We start from the raw sequence: 21,236 nt of genomic DNA on the forward strand, positions 1-21,236 counted from the left end.
AGACTACGTGCAGGAAACTATTCATGGTAAAACTCTATTTTCTTTTTGAAATATATAGTTATATATGTAATCGCCATGCGAATAAACCAAAGCCTGTTTACAACCGCAATTATCGTTTTAGAATAAAAGGGGTTGGTTAATTCAAGACGTCATAATTTTTTGGATTACGACTCAATGTGATCTGTTTGAGATTTTTTGGTGATTGCTACAGTTATAATGATTTCTTACAAGAGGTATATCATACTGAGAATTATTTTAGCACTAATTATGCTAATGTAGTAATGACAGGAATGCATAAGCTATGCCTCATAGACTTTCTTGAAAAATATCAATGTCAATGACAATGTTAACAGGAACAAAACAATGACATGCTCTCATCAATATTATAGTTATTTAGGTACAAACAATGTACGTTTGTTGCATAAGTCTCTCATTGTTTGTCCTTTGGATTTACATAACATACATTGAATCAGGCAAACATAGTTTTATCCAGATTGTAATGAATAAATCTAGTTAATATTTCGCCAGGTAATACAAAGTATACATTGCTAATGGAAGTTCATTTAATTATCAAAAAACTAATGTTTTATAACCTTTTTCAGGGCGCAAACCCACCATACAGAGACCTAAGTCTACTGCCATTCCCAGCCTATTTTCCTGGACCAAGCAAGAGACTGAATCGTCCGCAAAAAGAAAAATCAGGGCAGTTTCCTGTGAAAACAAAAGAACTAAACTTGATGAATATTGTAGTAGAAATCTAGAGGAAAGTTTTGATTGTAAAGTTGGTTTTCCTGAAGAAGTCATTCATACTGCAGAAAGGATTTATGACTGTCCACCACCAACTGCTGAGCTAATGTTGAGCTTCAAAGATGGAATTACGCAAACACCATCAATGTCTATGTTTTCAGCAGAGAATTTTGAAATGAAGACACGTGACACAGCCATGCATTTTTATACCAGTTTAGAGTTGTATACTAAATTTTTATTTGTTTTGACCACACTTGGTCCAACAGCACATTGTTTGAGATACATATATTTTCAAATTGATAGGGTGTCAGTTGAAAATCAGTTTTTTTATGACTTTGAGGAAATTGAGGCATTATACAACCAACTTTGAACTTTCTAGATTCTAGATTGAATCTAGTGTTAAGAATATTGTGTATACATGGATTGTTTATATGCCTAAACAGTGGTGTGAGGCTAACACTTGGCCATCTAGTGGTTTAGTCAGGCATTTTTCGCATCCAACTTCAAATTAAAGTTTCCTACGACTTGGATTATTATTGACAGCACAGAATATCCCGTGATAAAACTAAAGCTCCTAGAGCTCAGGCAACCTTTTCATCATATAAAAACAGAAACACTGAAAATACTTGTATGTTCGACGTCTGGTGGTTTAGTCAACTATGTCTCTACTGCATATGTTGGTTCTACCAGTGACTATGAAATAGTTGAAAGATGTAGAATACAAAATGTAGTTCAATTATGTGATCCAGCCATCGAGGTGACAGTGTGATGGCAGACAAAGGTTTAAATGTGCAAGATTTGTTTGCTAACTTTTTTCAAAAAAAGAAACAGAATTAGTTCCAAAACTCTTATACGGGATAGAAAAGTCTCCAATTAACATGTGCACATAGAGCGAATTATCATGATTATTGGACTTGGCAAAACATACAAAATTCTAACAAATCCTATGAATGGAACTGAAACAAAACTTTCATCTGAAATAACATTTAGTTGTTTTATGTTGTGTAATTTTAAAACTTGTATTGTACCAAAGGATGCAGAAATAAAAGTGACGCAATGAATTTTGTTCTGATATATATATATTTATAATTACATGCACATGTAAATTGTAATGCATATAAAAATAAGGAGATGTGGTATGATATTCAGTGAGTTAATCGAACTAAAGTGCATAAGAAATGGGTTTAAGCAGTTACAGGTGTTACTGTCACCGTACAATCTCCAACAATGAGAAAAACTTGTACCGTGTAAAAAATTTCAGAGATATTACCACTAAGTTTTGTTGTCTCACCTTGACTTTGGTGAATTGTTTATATCTGTTGATGTAAATATAAAAAAGAAGATGTGGTATGATTGCCAATGAGATAACTCTCACAAGAGACCAAATGACACAGAAATTAACAGCTATAGGTCACAGTATGGCCTTCAACAATGAGCAAAGCCCATACCGCACAGTCAGCTATAAAAGGCCCCGAAATGACAATGTAAAACAATTCAAACAAGAAAACTAACGGCCTAATTTATGTACAAAAAATGAACGAATATAACAAATATGCAACACATAAACAAACGACAACCACTGAATTACAGGCTCCTGACTTGGGACAGGCACATACATGTACATACAGAATGTGTTGGGGTTAAACATGTTAGCGGGATCCCAACCTTCCCCCTAACCTGGGACAGTGGTGTAACAGTACAATATAAGAACGAACTATAAAAATCACTTGAAAGAGGCTTAACTCATCAGATGGATAAATACAAATACAAGTGGATGTGGTCGGGTAGTTGTACATCCAAACAACAAAAAGACAGAAAGTACAGATCTGAGAGTACTTGCAGTTACTGACAGCTAGTTCAAAGCCACTAACAACTGATATAAAAATCTTGCATCTAAGACTAAATTATCAATCCGTAAGCTCCCTTTAGAATTTTATAAATTTTAGATTTTACATTTCTGAGTTATGGGGTTTTATTGGGATTTTCCAGTTTTTGTCGAGCCTGCGACTTTTGTCGCAGAAAGCTCGACATAGGGATAGTGATGTGAAAAGCTTTATATTTTAGAAGGTGGAAGACCTGGATGCTTCATACTTTGTATATGGATGCCTCATGTTACGAAGTTTCCGTCAGCCACACGTCCAATGTCCTTGACCTCATTTTCATGGTTCAGTGACTACTTGAAAAAAAAGTTAACATTTTTTGTAATGTTAAATTCTCTCTTATTATAAGTAGTAGGATAACTATGTTTGGTATGTGCGTACCTTGCAAGGTCCTCATGCCCGTCAGACAGTTTTCACTTGACCTCGACCTCATTTCATGGATCAGTGAACAAGGTTAAGTTTTGGTGGTCAAGTCCATATCTCAGATACTATAAGCAATAGGTCAAGTATATTCGGTGTATGGAAGGACTGTAAAGTGTACATATCCAACTGGCAGGTGTCATCTGACCTTGACCTCATTTTCATGGTTCAGTAGTTATAGTTAAGTTTTTGTGTTTTGGTCTGTTTTTCTTATACTGTATGCAATAGGTCTACTATATTTGGTGTATGGAATGATTGTAAGAAGTACATGTCTAGCTGGCAGGTGTCATTTGACCGTGACCTCATTTTCATGGTTCAGTGGTCAAAGTTAAGATTTTGAGTTTTGGTCTTTTTTTCTAATACTATATGCAATAGGTCAACTATATTTGGTGTATGGAAATATTTTATGATCTTTATGTCAGTCGCGCAGGTTTTATTTGACCTTGACCTCATTTTCACAGTTCATTGCTCTGTTAAGTTTTTATACGCCCGTTTACGGGACGTATTATGGTATACCGTTGTCCGTCTGTCCGTCCGTCGTCAACATGTCGGACATTAACTCAAAAATGCTTTTACCAATTTGCATAAAACTTTGGTGAATTGTTTATATCTATTGACGTGAGCTCCCTTTCATTTTTTATAAAATTTAGATTTTACGTTTCCGAGTTATGGGGTTTTATTCATTAAAAAAAGGGGGATTTTCCAGTTTTCGGACAATAAGTCAAGAATGCTTTCACCAACTTGCAAGAAATTGTGGTGAATTGTTTATATCTATTGACATGAGCTCCCTTTCGATTTTTATAAATTTTAGATTTTACGTTTCCGAGTTAGTGGGTTTTATTCATAAAAAAGGGGGGATTTTCCAGTTTTCGGACAAAAACTCTAAATTGCTTACAGCAATTCTTATGAAACTTTGGTGAATTGTTTGTATGTATTGATGTAAGCTCCCTTTAGAATTTTATAAATTTTACATTTTACATTTCTGAGTTATGGGGTTTTATTCATTAAAAAAAGGGGTGATTTTCCAGTTTTCGAACAATAACTCAAATATGCTGTCACCAATTCTCATGAAACTTTGGTGAATTGTTTATATCTATTGTTGTAAGCTCCTTTTTTATTTTCATAAATTTCTAATATGACATTGAGAATTAATTGAACTTTATTTGTTTATAGTCTGACAACAGGTTTACTAAGTATTGCACAACAGCAAGAAATCTTTAATTGCATATTCAATTCATATAACCAATTTCAAGATCTTTGACTACATTTATTCAGAAACCTATAATATGTCAAATATTTAATTACAATCCAAATTCAGACCTGAATCAAGCTTGAATATTGTGTCCATTTTTGCCCCAACTGTTCAGGGTTGGACCTCTGCGGGCGTATCTAGTTGTGTTTTGGTCTGTTTTTCTTAAACTATAAGCAATAGGTCAACTATATTTGTTGTATGGAAGAATTGTTAGCTGTACATGCCTGCCTGGCATGGTTCATCTGACCTTGACCTCATTTTCATGGTTCATTGGTCAATGTTTAGTTTTCTTGGTTAATGTTAAGTTTATGTGACAGTTGTAATAAAGCTTTATATTAAGGACTATCAACATAATATCAGTGATTAGTAAAGAAGGCGAGACATTTCAGCGTGTGCACTGTTGTTGGACAACAACTCAAAAATGCTTTAAGCAGTTCGCATGAAACTTGGGTGAATTATTTATAGCTATTGATGTAATCTCCCTATAGACTTTCATAAATTTCAAATATGACATTGAGAAGAAATTGAACTTTATTCTTTATAGTCTGGCAACAGATTTATTAAGTATTGCGCAACAGCACAGTTTATTGCACAACAGCAAGAAATCTTTAATTGAAAATAAATTCAATTCATATAACCGATTTCAAGTTCTTTGACTACATTTATTCAGAAACTGTAAAATATTTAATTACAATCCAAATACAGACCTGTATCAAGCTTGAATATTGTGTCCATTTTTGCCCCAACTGTTCAGGGTTGGACCTCTGCGGGTGTATCCAGCTGCGCTCAGCGAATCAGTTTATTTCTTAATTAAGAACTCCTTTTTTCATTCATAAATTACTTTAAACTTGGAAATATAATTTTGCTTGGAGTTATAGTTTCTAAAAAAGTATTGTCATTGAAAGAGTTGACATGTTGCAATGTACATTTATTCTACATAGTTCTATGGTACCAAATCAAAAGTTTATATAAAAGAAAGAAGTCAAAGGTTTCCCATCACAGTTTAGTTACATACATTTTGTTTGTACCTGAGGTCGTTGAATATAGATCATTATATAAATAAGGAGATGTGTTATGATTGCCAATGAAACAACTATCATCCATACTTACCAGTAACAAACCACATTTGCAGAGTTGAATAAAATACAGTTGATAACATTTACTTATTACTAAAAAGAAAATGCCTAACTATTTTAAACAGTATTTGAATATCAATTATATGGTCATTTTTATAAACTTCCTGTTACAAAACTTTGAATTTTTCGAAAAACTAAGGATTTTCTTATCCAAGGAATAGATTACCTTAGCCGTATTTGGCACAATTTTTTGGAATTTTGGGTCCTCAATGCTCTTCAACTTTGTACTTTTTTGGCTTTATAACTATTTTAATCTGAGCGTCACTGATGAGTCTTATGTAGACGAAACGCGAGTCTGGCATATTAAATTATAATCCTGGTACCTTTGATAACTAATTTGACTATAAACATAGATAAAAAAGGTACAAACTGGATATAATGCACAAGCTAATAAACAAGTGAGAACAAACGCCTTCATATAGTGCTCAGAATATGACATTCATAAAACTTGTTCAATATCATTAGAGAACTCTAAATCTTAAATACTGAAAGACACCTCTGATAAGTACACTGTACTATGCAAGATAATGATATAACTGGACTAAAAATACACACAACCTGTAATTAACTGCCTTTACAGCGCTTTCGCGCTTTGATTAAATAAATGTGTTTAGTGCCGATGCAAAGACCCTATAAGTGAATCAATATTAACGCCAAAATATGCAATCTTTAATGACCTGACAACAGTATCGTAACTATATCCCTTCTTAATAAGTCTATTTAAAGGTTTTGTTAGCTTCAGAGGTGAATACTGACATTTTTGTGCTTTATAAAGAATATTTCCATAAAAAATTGGATGTGAAATACCTGAACGTGTAAGAAGTCTGCATGTTGAGCTATATTTACGAATGATGTCCTTATACCGATGATAAAATTTAGTAAATGTTTTGACTAGTTTGTGATATCGAAAACCCTGGTGTAATAATTTTTCAGTAATACATAAATTTCTCTCGTTAAAATCTAAAACATTGTTACATACACGAGCGAATCGTACAAGTTGAGATATATAAACACCGTAAGATGGTGACAAGGGAACGTCACCATCTGAAAATGGATAATTAACAATAGGAAATGAAAAATCATCTCTTTTATCATATATTTTAGTATTAAGCTTTCCGTTAATAATATAGATATCAAGATCGAGGAAAGGGCAGTGGTCATTGTTAGTATTAGCTTTATTTAAAGTAAGTTCAACAGGATAAATTTCTTTAGTATACATACTGAAGTCGTCATTATTAAGAGCCAAAATATCATCCAAATATCTAAAAGTATTATTAAATTTGTTTATCAGATGTTGTTTCGATGGGTCTTTGCTGATTTTTGTCATAAATTGTAACTCATAGCAATACAAAAAAAGGGTCCGCAATAAGTGGTGCACAGTTAGTCCCCATTGGAATTCCGATAACCTGACGATATACAGAATCTCCAAAGCGAACAAAAATGTTATCTAGTAAAAATTCAAGGATTCATGCATTCATATTTTGTTCACATATACAAAACAACCTATTAGTGTCAATGACACGATGACAGTACAAAGTATCCCAATGCTACACACAAAAACGACATAATTTGCAAATGTGAGATTTTGCAGGTAGCAATAACTCCAAGCAACAAAAAAAAATTATATTATTATTACCTGCAATTTCAGTATGAAATCGAGCCCCTGTTCGGAAATACATTTCAACCATTAGTCTAGGAGGTAACAATAATTATTTCTTAATGTTACTTTTTAAGGGTAATCGTAGCCAGTGCGAAATAAATAAACTCATCATAGACACCAGGCTTAAAATTTTGTATGCTAGACGCGCATTTCCTCTTCAAAGGACTTATCTGTGACCCTCAAATCAAAAAATTCAAAAGGCCAAATAAAGTATGAAGTTGAAGAGCATTGAAGACCCAAAATTCGGAAAGGCTATGCCAAATACAGCTAAGGTTATCTATTCCTTGGGTAGAAGTCCTTTGTATTTTGAAAAAAAAGATGTATAAGTATGACCATATCAATCATAATTGATGTCACTACAGAAGTGCTGACTAATGGGCTTGTGATACCCTTAGATGAGGAAATCTCCACCTGCAGTGGCATTGAACCAATGAATGTAAATAAACTCATCATAGGTGTCGTGAGGCTTGAATTTTGTACACCAGACGCTGTTTCATCATCAAAAGACTCATCTGCTCATCAGTGATGCTGTATTAAAAAAAGTTCTTCAAAATTGAAAAAAAAAATAATCCTTCTGGACAACCCACTTTGCATAATCTGATTGAAATAATGATCCTATTTCCAGGCGTCCCTTACAGATTGTAATAAACAATTAATTTACCCATAGGCGACAATGATAGCCTTTTTCGAGATACAGACTTTAGAAAGTTGATTTTTTTTAACGAAACCTTGCTAGAATTAAAGAAAAATTATTCGGACAGTATTTTTTGGTCCAAAAAATATAGGTTCCTGTTGCTTTTCTTAATGTAATTTGTACTTATCTCCCATGCCTATCAATTTTGCACTTAAAAACACGTGTCTCGTCCTAGCGTTGAAAAGACATCTCTGTTCCGTTAGGGCTAAGGAAAATAATTTATTTGGCCTTTGTTATAATGCAGAGTGCACGAAGTCTCTAATAATAAAAAATAACGGGCGCCCATATCGACCAATCAGGATTAGCCATACTCTTAATTCTGAATACCATGTTATCTTCATAAAATGGCTGCACCCATAAAATCAAATGGTTTATTGTAACCTACAAGCCACTGGATCTTAAGCAAACAATCAATCAATCAATCTTGGATAGTATTAGGAAAGTTGTTTTTTTTTTTGTTTTTTTTTTGTATTCAACAAAAAATTGCACTTGTGCTGTTAACAATATTCCTCACTAGTCCAGCATTCAAGTGAGGGTCCCTGTTTGTTAATACCAGAAATTCAGTATAGGTAATCTATATTTGTTGTATAAAGTCATTGTAATATGTAATTGTCCATCTGACATGTTATCTGACTTCGACTTAATTTTCATAGATTAATGATAATTCTTACTTTTTGTTTAACCTTTAGTAAGGATTATCTCATAGACTTTGCAACATTAATTTCAGTTGTAATCATTAAATAATGAATGCCAGATATTTCAGCATGTTCAATCTTGTTCATGCTTTCAGTTTGATGCAATTTTAATTTACGAAGAAACAAACTGGAGAAAACCCTGTAATAATAATTTCTACATTGATTGCATAGTATATAAGAGTTCACTGCCATAGTAAATAGATAATCTTTTACATGTAGTTCTTGATTGTTTGATTATCAGTATAAAATAAAGAGATGTGATATAATAAATGTGAATGAGGCAACTATTCATCAGAGTTCAAATGAAGTTGATTTATGCAACAATAGGTCACCATATAACCTTCATCAATGAGAAAAACTCATACCGTATAGTTTGCTATGAAAGGCCCCGACATGACAAAATGTGAAACAATTCATTCGAAAAAACCAACATTATGACTTATGGCAAAGAAAGGTCTTTTTGTCGACTAGTAAATCATTGCTTACACCCTGACTCCAAAGGAAGGGGTATACAGGTTTCCTACTGCCTGTCTGTCTTTGTTTCCTTACACATGTTTTCTCAATTTTTATCAGAAGTCCAAGCTTCTTGAAATATGATCCAAGCTTCATCTTGTTATGCCAGCCCGTATCATGTGACATGTTTAAAGATCCTTAGATGTTCTACTTCCTGTTTGTTGTAAACATATATAAAATGTTCATCACATATATCATTGTGCAGGGGTATACTTAGTTTGCATCATTACATCGCGATGACAGTGAGGGCATTCTGATGTATTGCTATCGCCTAGATTTCCATTACGTAACTTTCATTTTGGGTTTGTAACCAATCTATAAACATGATAAATACGTGGATATTAACGAGTGCAAACTAACATTCCTTATCGTTTGTTATAAATACATCTCTTCAATGAATACTGATAAAAATATTTTTGTTTAGAACATAAATTAAAAATATGAAAATGTTTTGTCGTTAGATATATATATATATATGTAAAAAATCATTGATAATATCTATTCACGTGTACCGAAAAATTGTGTTAAAGCATGCGGAAGAATATCTCAAGAACATTTTGCAACAATCCCGGCAAGGACCGGTAACTCTAATTGTTTTTGCAGGAAAATATGAATGCCTATTCATATCCAATCTTTTAGAAAAATCAAATTTTTACAGAAGAGTGTCCACCATGCACTTGCACTGCACTATTATTAGAATAGTAGAATAGAATGATATACAAATGGATGAAAATTATATATACATGTAACTGTTATATTAATATAATATATAACAACAAACCAGTGTATACTGATTTGTATCACTACAATATAATAGTTATTACGGTGAGGTTGAATTTCATGTCATTTATTTATCATCCACGCACGAACTTGTCTCAGAAAAAAATATATCTCTGTACATTAACCTCAGTTTCAGGTATAGAGATGTGATTTTTTTCTGTGACAAGTGCTTTTGATCATCCACAAGAACTTGCGGTCATCCGATGTTCAGTACTTCAGTACTTAGATTTTTGATTATTGACATCAAAACTTGTGCCAAATAAGTGATTTATTATTAAATGACCACCCCATGCAAGTTTTAAGACAAATAATATGTATGCATAATAGATGAAATTTTCTTAATTTATTTTTACGCTGTCTCCCAAAATTCATACTTACCTATTAAATAGACACTTGTAAAGTATGAAATTTTTTTTTTGCTCTGTAAGACACCCACACTAGTAATAGAACTGTCATGAAACTTCTGGTTTTAATTTCATCTTAAAAATCAAAAGAAATGTTAAAGATGTCTTGAGAAATTGACCATTTTGAGTCAATAAAATCATTTTAATTTTAAACTGTTGCATTCCATAAACTGTTCTTGAACATTTTTAGAAAAACAGTAAGAAAATTCATGAAGTAAATGCAATGAAACAGTCAATACAAGTTCGTTGATGCTATGAATCTATTATCTAGTGTGAATAATTTCGACAGTTTGAAAAAAGGGCCCTATCTTTTAAGTCACATCAAAATGAGCGAAAATGTGTGACAAAATTTCCGGTTCTTTGGTTATACATCTGTGGATTCATGATTGTTCTTGGGATACCAATTTATGTGGATATTGTGGGTATAGGTTAGCCACAAATTTAATGTTCAAATAAGTAAAAATTGTCTATAGGCTTGTAAGTAGACTTTGGTAAAACCATGAAATCAAATATAGACGAAAATATAATTTTTCCTTAATCCACAAACATTGGTATCCACCAAAATAAACAGTACTTTGTTGTTTCCACTGCGACACATTACTTTGTATAATATGTAACAAATGAACAATTTTAATCCTCTCATCAATTATTGATTTTAACATCTTTTTTAGCCAATCATGAAGTTTTTATATTGCTTGGTTGTTTTGGTGGTTCTTAGCCTGACCTGTTGTTATGGAGATACAGCTCACGATGAAGATTACATTGATCCCTTTGACATGGTTAATTTTGATCCTGTCACAAAGACTATGAAGAATAAGGTATCATAGATAATAATATTTTTGTCATTATTGTGTTTTTTGTTTTTTAAGCACCTATAGAAATAGTGCCCTAATTAAACACACATGTAATAAAGATTTAAAAAGGATAAGGTATGATGAGGCCACTTTTGGCCACTTGAATTTGCAAATCAAAGATTTGAAATAACATCCTTCAGAAGTCATAAGTCTGCAAGAAGTGGTAAACAAAGATGCTGATATATATATTTAACTTTTTGGATGATGCTGTTACCGAGAAAAACAAATAAGCTTATCATTTGCAATATTTTACATAAACTAAAGTATAGATTAACCTATTATTAATTTTATGAAGGTTAGATGGAAGGATGATATTTTAATGCTGATTCAGTTGAATAAAACCGAAGGGACAGTATAAAGTTTGAAATTATGGAATTTGAATTTTCCAGAGTTCTTAAAGATATATTTTTAAATTAAAAAGCTGCTATTTTGAATACTTGTAGATAATACTTAACATTATTTACCTATTTACAAAATGGAGAGATATTAGCTATGTTTATATCCCTTTTGGTCCTATAGCACCTCAAGTACACAAATATTTATATCCAGAAAATGACCTTGAACACACAAATTTCATAAGTGTTACTGTCATTCATGTTGGATTGAGAGAAAAAAAATATACTCAAAAATAACTAAATATCAAAGAAAAACCCAATTTAAAAAGCATTATTTTAAATCAATAGTCCAAATTTACTGATTTAAGGGAAAAAAAGCCAAGGAAGAGAAAAACCAAGAAAATGAAATCACAAAGGATGGAAAGGTCACAAAGGATGAAAAAGTCATGAAGGACGAAAAAGTCACAAAGGATGAAAAAGTCGCGTCAGATAAATTAGCCCACAGCATCCCTCCAGTATCTACAACACAGTCACCACCAGTTACAAACCAAAAGCGGGAAGATGAGAAACCACCAGACAGAAATTCTGGTTCTCTCTTGTTCAGAAAATATGTTAAAAAGTTGATTTCATATTTTCAGTCAAAGGTAAGAATGGTAAGAAAGAAAAAGACTAGAGATTTAAGCTCTACTAAATTGCAAACAAGGTGTGTCATTCATATATTAAGGTCATTTGGTCTGTGTTGGAAAGTTGTCTCATTGACAATCAAACCACATCTTTTTTGTCGAGCCTTCGACTTTAGTAGAAAAAGCGAGACATAGCGATCCTACATTCCGTCAGCGGCGGCGTCCACAAATATTCACTCTGTGGTTAAAGTTTTTGAAATTTTAATAACTTTCTTAAACTATCCTGGATTTCTACCAAACTTGGACAGAAGCTTGTTTATGATCATAAGATAGTATCCAGAAGTAAATTTTGTAAAAATAAAATTCCATTTTTTCCGTATTTTACTTATAAATGGACTTAGTTTTTCTGCCGGGAAATATTACATTCACTCTGTGGTTAAAGTTTTTAAAATTTTAATAACTTTCTTAAACTATCCTGGGTTTCTACCAAACTTGGACAGAAGCTTGTTTATGATCATAAGATAGTATCCAGAAGTAAATTTTGTAAAAAAAGAAAATCCGTTTTTTCCTTATTTTACTTTTAAATGGACTTAGATTTTCTGCCAGGAAACAACACATTCACTCTGTGGTTAAAGTTTTTAAAATTTTAATAACTTTCTTATACTATTTTGGATTTGTACCAAACTTGGACAGAAGCTTGTTTATGATCAAAAGCTAGTATCTAGAAGGAAATTTTGTAAAAAAATAAATCCATTTTTTCAGTATTTTACTTTTAAATGGACTTAGATTTTCTGCCAGGAAACAACACATTCACTCTGTGGTTAAAGTTTTTAAAATTTTAATAACTTTCTTATACTATTTTGGATTTGTACCAAACTTGGACAGAAGCTTGTTTATGGTCAAATGCTAGTATCTAAAAGGAATTTTTTTTTTTCTTCCAGTTAACATTACATTCAGTCTGCAGTTAAAGTTTTTAAACATTTATTAGATTCATAAACTATCCTGGATTTTTACCAAACTTGGACAGAAGCTTCTTACAATCAAAAGATAGTATCAAGAGGAATATTTTTATTGATTTACTTCATCATTTTTGTTGAGCCTGCGATTAACAGAAAAAGTAGGCGAGACACTGGGTTCCGCGGAACCCTTACGAATTTTATATTTATATATAATAAATGTACTTGAATTTGTTTGTCATGAATAACTTTTATCAACCATGTATAACTATATTTCTGGATATTGATAAATTGATTTTGCATAGTACATGGTTACCATATTAAAGTCATGTTAGGATGGAAAAGTTGTATCTAATAATGTGGACTTGCACGTTATATAACGCATGCCTTATTATATTTTACTATGTCTTAGTGGCATTAATGTGTGATTAAAAACCATGAAATGGTTGGTTTTAGTAACCATTAATGACAGCAACCTATCATTTTACAGGCTCCAGATACTACACAAGAATATCATGTATGGGTAAAATTATCCAAGGATCAGTATGCCGTTCTACAAAAGTTTGCCGATGGCAAGTCAAATATTCATGATGCTCAAGAAATCTTAGTCAGTATGATTACTGATGTAACAAGGTCTAATGTTGGAACTACGGCCAAATTGTCCATGTGGTTTGAAGAAAAGACAGGAGCTTCACTTGATAATATCTTAAAGGTAGAATAAATAAAAGAGAGCATTTTGATGTATTCATAAAGTCAATTGACTAATAGACTAATATTCATTACCAATAGATTATAACAAAATATGAAACTGAGGACTTGTTTGTTCCCTTTCATGTATTATACATGCCTTGTAATATTTTGATGAAGTCTTTGAAAAAAATACTTCAATTTACATATGCAGTTACCAGTATGAATAAATATGAATATGATCAATAAATGTTATTTTACATTGTATGTTATTCATGTGTCAGGCTGGGTATATACTGTAACACACCTTGAATAGTAACCTGGGAATATAAGATTTATTTATGCAAGACATAGAAACTGGTAGAATATAGCACTTTGAGGATTTCTGTCTTGTTTTTAGCAAAGTGTAATTAAAAAATGTATATCCCAGATACTAATTTGGTGTTGATTTGTTGATGTAAGATCTTGGTAGTCTCTGGTGAATTCATCCACAATTTATTTAGGCTTTGAATAATTTATATCTGGACACAAAGTATGTTTTGTATCATTTAGAACTGTATGTTGACCTTAAATTGACTTTTTGGTTTTATTGTGTTGTTGACTTGCTGTCTAATTTACTTTTATCCAATCTTCCTTTGTTCATATTACTAATTTGATTATAATTACACTAATTTGACTATCATTGATAAGTCCATGCATTTATTTTTCCTGTATTATATTTTTAATTTATGAACATTTCAGATGGTAACTATAATGAGTTTAATATCTATGGTACTGTACATGGAGATTGGATTACATATTTCATGGAGGAGAAGAATAACACAATTAATAATGTTAGCCTTTGTTATAAGTATACCAATGACTTGGTATGAACTTTATCAGGTAAACTATAGTTTGATTGGTTATATCTATATTTAGACATTTCTCTCATTAATAAAGTGCATTTGTTTGTTTTTAAAGTAGCTGGAAACATTTCTCAGAGCAACTGTAACAACAGTTCTTTTTTTTTTTTTTAGAAAATTTAGATTTTTGACATCTTAAAATTCCTCTTCTCTTTTGTCTAAGAAAAGAAAAAGTCATAAACTTGGTTGGACCTATTGGTTATCAACTTAACTGTGAAAAATGACGACAATTGCTTGCAGTTGTCATCATAATCGTGATTATGACCAAAAGCATTTCAATTTATGAAAAAACAATAACATACTTACCAAAAACTTTTAGCATTATGCCATATTTACGATTGTAACAAAGTTTATTGATACTTGCCAATCAGGATTTTGAATTAAATAATGAGGGACATCTCATATGTGCACCATGAAACTGGTTAACTCTGATCAACTATGTTTCTTAAATATTAGGCCAAGGCCCAAGCAGGACAAATTGCTTACCATTTCTAAGCTAAAATATTGAAATTTACAATACATTTAAATATTTTAAGTTTTATCTCTGAACACAAGTTAGTAAAATTAGCTATTAGATCTGAGATTGACCTATACTCGAAATTTTACCTGTTTCATGGTCAAACATCTCAAGTCACATTATTCAAAAATTTTATCAAATCATGTTACATTTAATGATTTTATTGAAAAGGCCTTCATAAATTTTATTACAAATGTGTCAATTTTTCTTCTAAAATTTTGTATTAAGAAAGTAGCAAATAAAACTAGTATGACTTTATTGTTTTTATTCAGACAGCTCAGATAAGCCAGCAGACGGTGACAATGAAAGAGGCTCCAAAGGAATGTGTTCAGGATATGGACAAAGACGACTGGCTGACATTCTATACACATGCCTTCAAACATATATTTACGTTCCAGGAAGACAACTGTCAGAAGTACTATGAACACATGTTGATTGATCCTTTGCTTAAAGTTACCCCAACAAAGGTCAGGGTTTGGTTAAAAGATTAACATATGATCCACATAGCATTGGATTAAATTTAGGATTTTTATGATTAGGGTTATTCAAAAATTAAATGTAAGGGGAGTTTGAATTGCCCTTTTTTCTCAAAACCACTTCCTGTACAATTTTATTCAGAAATTTAATGCATTATTGTGCGTGAAAATTTGTTTGGAACTCATCTACCCTATATTTATTATTAGGTGCCTTCCAATTCTTTCATATGGTGAATACCATATTGAAAAGTTGCTTAGTATGAATGAAAGATTTGTGGTATACATCAATGAGACAGCAACCCAACAACACCAAAAACTAGTAAACATCTAGATGTCAACATGTCTATATAATGAGTCAAGCTCTGAATTCTCCCAAATCTATACAAAAAATATGTGAATAAATTGACTATGTAAGTATTGTTGTGGTTTTAATGAAACTTTTCTGACTTTTACATATTTAAAAAAAATTAATTGAAAATTGGAATTTTGTTGTGTATTCAAATTTGCATGAACAGAATGATGTGTAGGGTATATGTCATTGAGACACCAACTCAAATGATGATAAATCCAAAAGACCTTTGATGTCAATATATTATCTTCAACTAAGTCCATGAAAACTAGTATTCCTTGAACAACTACACTTTCATGTACAGTTGATCTTTTAGTGTAACAATTTTTCTCTTGAAATATGCAAGTATTAGAAATCATGCATGTAAGTAAAATGCTCGAATATGTTGTAGTAATATATATATACATATACACATGTATTTATTTAATTTTTTCAATTTCAGGCAATAGCAGTGACATTTGTCCGATTTTTCTTATCTCCCTTGAAGGATGTTGGGACAGCATTCAGTGAATTCATGAGAGCATTATTAATTGACTTACCAGTAACTTTATATCCAGTTGCTATAGTAACACTTTCGATGTTCTTTTTCTTGTTTTTGTTTATGTGGTTTGGATATAGTATCAGACTACCATTTTTCGTGTCCATTGAACCAAGTCCTGTAGTCAAGTTAGCAGGATCAGCAACAGATAATACTCAGGCAATAGAGGATGTGAAAAAACAGGTCAGATCATTAAATATAAATAACAATTATGAATTGCATTCAACAAAGTTGGGGAGAAAATATAGCTTGTCATGCCTTCATTTGTCTGCCTTCAGTTTGTTTTTTCAATTAGATGTTGATTTTACATATAAGATATAGGATATGTCATATCATAGATGTGGATGTTAACAGCTACAAGTCATGAGAAATGATATAATGTCAGTATTTACATCTTGAATAGTAACAAATATCAAAATAAGGAGATTTGGTATGATTGCTAATGAGACAACTATCCAGAGTTGAAATGAAGTGGCTATAAGTAATTATAGGTCACCATATGGCTTTTAACAATGAGAAAAAATTATACCGTATAGGCCGTAATAAAAGGCCCCGTTATGAAAAATGTGAAATGATTCAAATGTGAAAAATGGCCTAATTTTTAACAAAACTAATTACAAAAGAACAAATATAACCCACATGAAACAACAATAACTACTGAAAAACAGGCTCCTGACTTGGGGCAGGCACATAACATCAACTTCCTGTTTTTTGTATGCTAATAGCATGGATATCATAAGTGTGCAATAGCTCACAGTTCAACTTTTTTTACCTTGCTCAAACTAATTAATTTTTTTGATTGTTATTTTAGCTGGAAGCTTTAGTAGGCAGTATAGAAACCTCAGAAACCCGCATGGCAGACGAATTAAAACGAATGGGAGAAATACAAACAAGATCAATAGAGTATACGGCTGCTGCCATGACAACTAATGTTGCTCCTCCCACTCTTCCTTCATCCCAGTCAGCTATTACCTTTAACAGAAGTGACATTAGTTTCGAATCTTCAGAAGAGTTTGAGATAAAATCTCCTATTCCATGTTCTGACGATTCTTTTTCTGTTTCTGAGGATGTTGTGGTTAGGCAGGAATCAGTGACAAAAGTGATGCAGCCAATTGGTACAACACCAGTAGATAATATTGGTCCTAATTCGTGATTGTTGTGATGATTTATCATCTCATCTAAAATGTCTCATTTTCATGTGATCTGATTTAAATACAGATCCTGAGTCAACGCTTTATTTACAATGATCTGATAACACTCCCTTCAACATTCTGTTCTGGTAATTATTCCATCAGCCAATGAAATTCCTGCCTACAAATTTTGAGGGTGTATGTCATTGCAACAAAACCAGAGGATTCCAAAAGGTCTTAAAACAAAAACTAGAATGGAGTGTGTTCAGATCCTTGTAAGAGAAGCTTGGAACATGATCTGTATTTTAATGAGATAAATTTTCATGTAGATATCAAATGGAAAAAATGTGTTATGTGTGATAATTTATAGTGTGTTCGAGATATTGATTCACTCTAGTATTCAAGTGTTCTACTTTTTTTCTAATAATTTTAATGATGATTAGTAGGGGAGACAACTTTGCTGCTTTACTATTGGAACATCTTAATGCAATTGTATATTATATACAGATGGATTGATTCAATAGAAAAAATATAACAATTTTCTGAATATGATATTTTTAAAGCAACAATGTTGTTGGCAGGCATTCTTAATGTGAAAATATATTCCATGCCTGATAATAAATCCAAAACCCACAATAAACAGTGTACTGTGAATCAGACAAGATATTTGTGATTCATTACTACTTAATGTCAACATTTTATGATTATAATGCTATAGTGCTAAGTACAAGAATGTTATGACTACAAATACAAATTCTGAAATCCAACAGTTATACAGACTGTTTTCGTTATGCCTGCAGATATTGAGTTGATATTTAGTTTATAATTTTATATATAACAGTGAGTTACAGATAGAGGTTGTGTTTCATTTTGGTTGACTTACTTTTCATGGAAAAATGGCTTTGGATTGGAATAGCTATAACTTGTTTTAAAATATACAATGAAAAGATTTTTACATTAGCCATATTAGCCCAGCATTAGCCCTTAACAGAAAATTTTCTTTAACCTTATCCTCAGACTGATACAAAAAATAATTTGTGAAACACAGTATTGTGTATGTGTAAAATGTCATGCAGGGATCTGCATGAAACAAGTTGTACATTACTTTTTATATTTGTTGATAAATCTCTGTTATTTTTTATGTAAGGGGTATAATTAATATATACTGGTTATTTTTATGCCCCCGCCATAGCGGAGGGGGCATTAAGTTTTACCCTTGTCCGTCTGTACGTCACGAAATTGGTTTCCGTTCTCTAACATTAGATTGCCTCAACCAAATGTTATGAAACTTATACACAATGCTTATTACCACAAAACAAAGATCAAGTTTGAATTTTGGTGGCATCCCTATTACTGGCCTAGAGTTATGCCCTTTACAAATGGAAAAATTGCTGAAATTTTCATTTCCATTCTCTAACTTTAGTTTGCATCAATCAAATGTTATGAAACTTATACACAATGCTTATTACCACAAAACTCGGATCATATACGAAATTTGGGTAGCGTCACTTTTACCGTTCTTGAGTTATGTCCCTTTATAACGTTGTATGCAAGTGGTGGCATCATGTGTGTCCCATGGACACATTCCCCATTTATTTCTTCTGAAATATTTTGAAAGATAGTTCTTGATGTTTTTTTGTTATTTGTGTCCTAGGGTTGCTGTCTCATAGATCTATATCTATTTTCCTTAAATTGTCCCAGATTTTTATCAGATTCGTTTCAAAGGTATATAACAGCAATGTCTCGGACATTTTCGAAAATAAGTGCTGATCAACTATCTATAAAAGAGTTATGCCCCTTAGAAATATAAAATATATGGAAAAAAAAAATTTGCATTGTAAGTGCTCTCGCATGTACATTTTTTGCCAGATTTTTATTAAATTCATATCAAAGGTATATAACAGCAATGTCATCGCACAATTTCGATAATAATAAGTCCCCATCAAATATTTTTAATGAGTTTCCCTTGGAAATATTAAAAATATTCTAAAAAGTTTTAAAAAATGTTTTTTTTTAGTTATTGTCCTTGGATTTTTTTAAGTCATTGTCCTTGGACAGAACAGATAAAATATGTGCAACACAGGGGAAATTGGAACTCTGTTCTTTTATTAACACAAATGTACGCTAATTCATCATTAAATTGTGTAAGTTATGGTCACTACTCATATTTTGAGAGCTTATGATTTCAAATTTGACCTTTTTATAAAGTTTAAAGATGAGAAAATCATTCTTGAATTGAAAGAAAAAAACACAACCTAAATCTGAGCTATAGAAGCTGGTGACTATTATTTTATTTACAGTAATGGCTTTTCTTTAAAGTCAAAATTTGGATAATTTGCAGTCAGATCCAGTTCGTCTTTCTCACTCTGAATTGAACTAATGTGTGTAAAAGTTATCTACCTGGCCAAAACCAAAGATTCTTTGATTAGTGAATATGTCAGTTATTGTAATGTGTATATGTATTTGAATGTATTCTTGAGAATTCAGCAATGCAATTCCCAAGAAATGATAATTGCTTTGTTTGTATGTAAATAAAGATAAGATGTGGTTTAATTTTTAATTAGACCACTATCCTCCAGAGACCAAAGGACGAGTATGTTCACACCTAGCTGCAAGTTCAAAATGGCCTGTAATGAGAATGTATGCTTTATATTTTCCTCTTTTCACAAGGAACACAACCATGAGATAAGGTCTAAAGAAGGAATATTTAACACACTGTATTGGCAGATTAATGTGAGCATGTGCCTACCCAGTTCCAGAGCCAAGGCCAAGGAGGGTTTTACTACCAAACAGTTAACCTTACCTCCCAAAAAAATTCTAAAAAGTGAAATTATTTTATTTATTAATTAATCTGGTGTGTGCTGCTAGTAAACATGGCATTATGATAGAAGCTTTTCTGGTGAACTCTAGAGGAAATGACATTTTTTTCATCATCTTCGTACAGTTTCAGTTTTAAAGCATTTCTTATGACTGGAATATAAGGCACTATAAGATTCATTAAAATCATTCTATATAATGATTGAAATTTTCAATGAAAAATGAGGTATTAACTACTGTGGATTCAGTTATTTTCGTGGGTACCAATTTTCTTGGGTTAAGGAAAAATGTATTTCGTGATATTTGATTTCATAGTTTTACAGAAGTCTGCATTCAAACCTATACAACATTTGTACTTCGTTAAACATTTAAATTTGTAGTTCAGCCTGCCTGTATCCACAAAATCACTGAAAATTGGTATCCCACAAATTAAAATTAATTGGAAATAGGACCTCAACAGTGATTCCTAATAAAACAATATTATTGGCAGTGACCTATAGTTTACATCCTCATCCTGTGGTCTCGGGTGGATTGTTGTCTCATTGGTAATCATACCACATCTTATTTTTAAACAATGTAAAATTTCAGTCTTATTGTGCACCATGAAAGCTTAAATTAATATAAAATTTTGTTCTATCATTTATTTGAAAAAGTGCCATACACATGTAAATGTTTATATTATGAACATTTTTTTTTATGTTTTGTTTAGAAAGAAATAATTGATGAATTTTGTATACACAATATATTCTATTTGCATTTGTTACAGTGATTAAAGTTTGCATATATATTTGTTTTTCTAACATTTTTTATACATTGTAATTTTCTGTGCAAATTTTTAAGGCCATTTTAAAATTGTTGACAATTAGAAAAA

The 21,236-nt window shown here is 31.6% G+C and overlaps 1 protein-coding gene across 1 annotated transcript in view; it reads left to right on the forward strand.

Moving 5' to 3' along the window:
• The window catches only part of LOC127708380 (chloride channel CLIC-like protein 1), a 28,333-nt gene extending 7,097 nt beyond the window's left edge, over positions 1-21,236 (forward strand). Inside the window, exons 2-8 of the mRNA XM_052213246.1 lie at positions 10,853-10,999; positions 11,739-12,014; positions 13,440-13,661; positions 14,378-14,518; positions 15,328-15,522; positions 16,323-16,601; positions 17,230-21,236. Coding sequence (XP_052069206.1) covers positions 10,859-10,999; positions 11,739-12,014; positions 13,440-13,661; positions 14,378-14,518; positions 15,328-15,522; positions 16,323-16,601; positions 17,230-17,571 — 1,596 coding nt within the window. The 5' untranslated portion in view covers positions 10,853-10,858 and the 3' untranslated portion in view covers positions 17,572-21,236. The remainder of the gene's footprint in view (positions 1-10,852; positions 11,000-11,738; positions 12,015-13,439; positions 13,662-14,377; positions 14,519-15,327; positions 15,523-16,322; positions 16,602-17,229) is intronic.

The sequence above is a fragment of the Mytilus californianus genome, unplaced genomic scaffold (genome assembly GCF_021869535.1).
Source record: "Mytilus californianus isolate M0D057914Y unplaced genomic scaffold, xbMytCali1.0.p SCAF_1, whole genome shotgun sequence".
NCBI classification, from domain to species: Eukaryota; Metazoa; Mollusca; class Bivalvia; order Mytilida; family Mytilidae; genus Mytilus; species Mytilus californianus.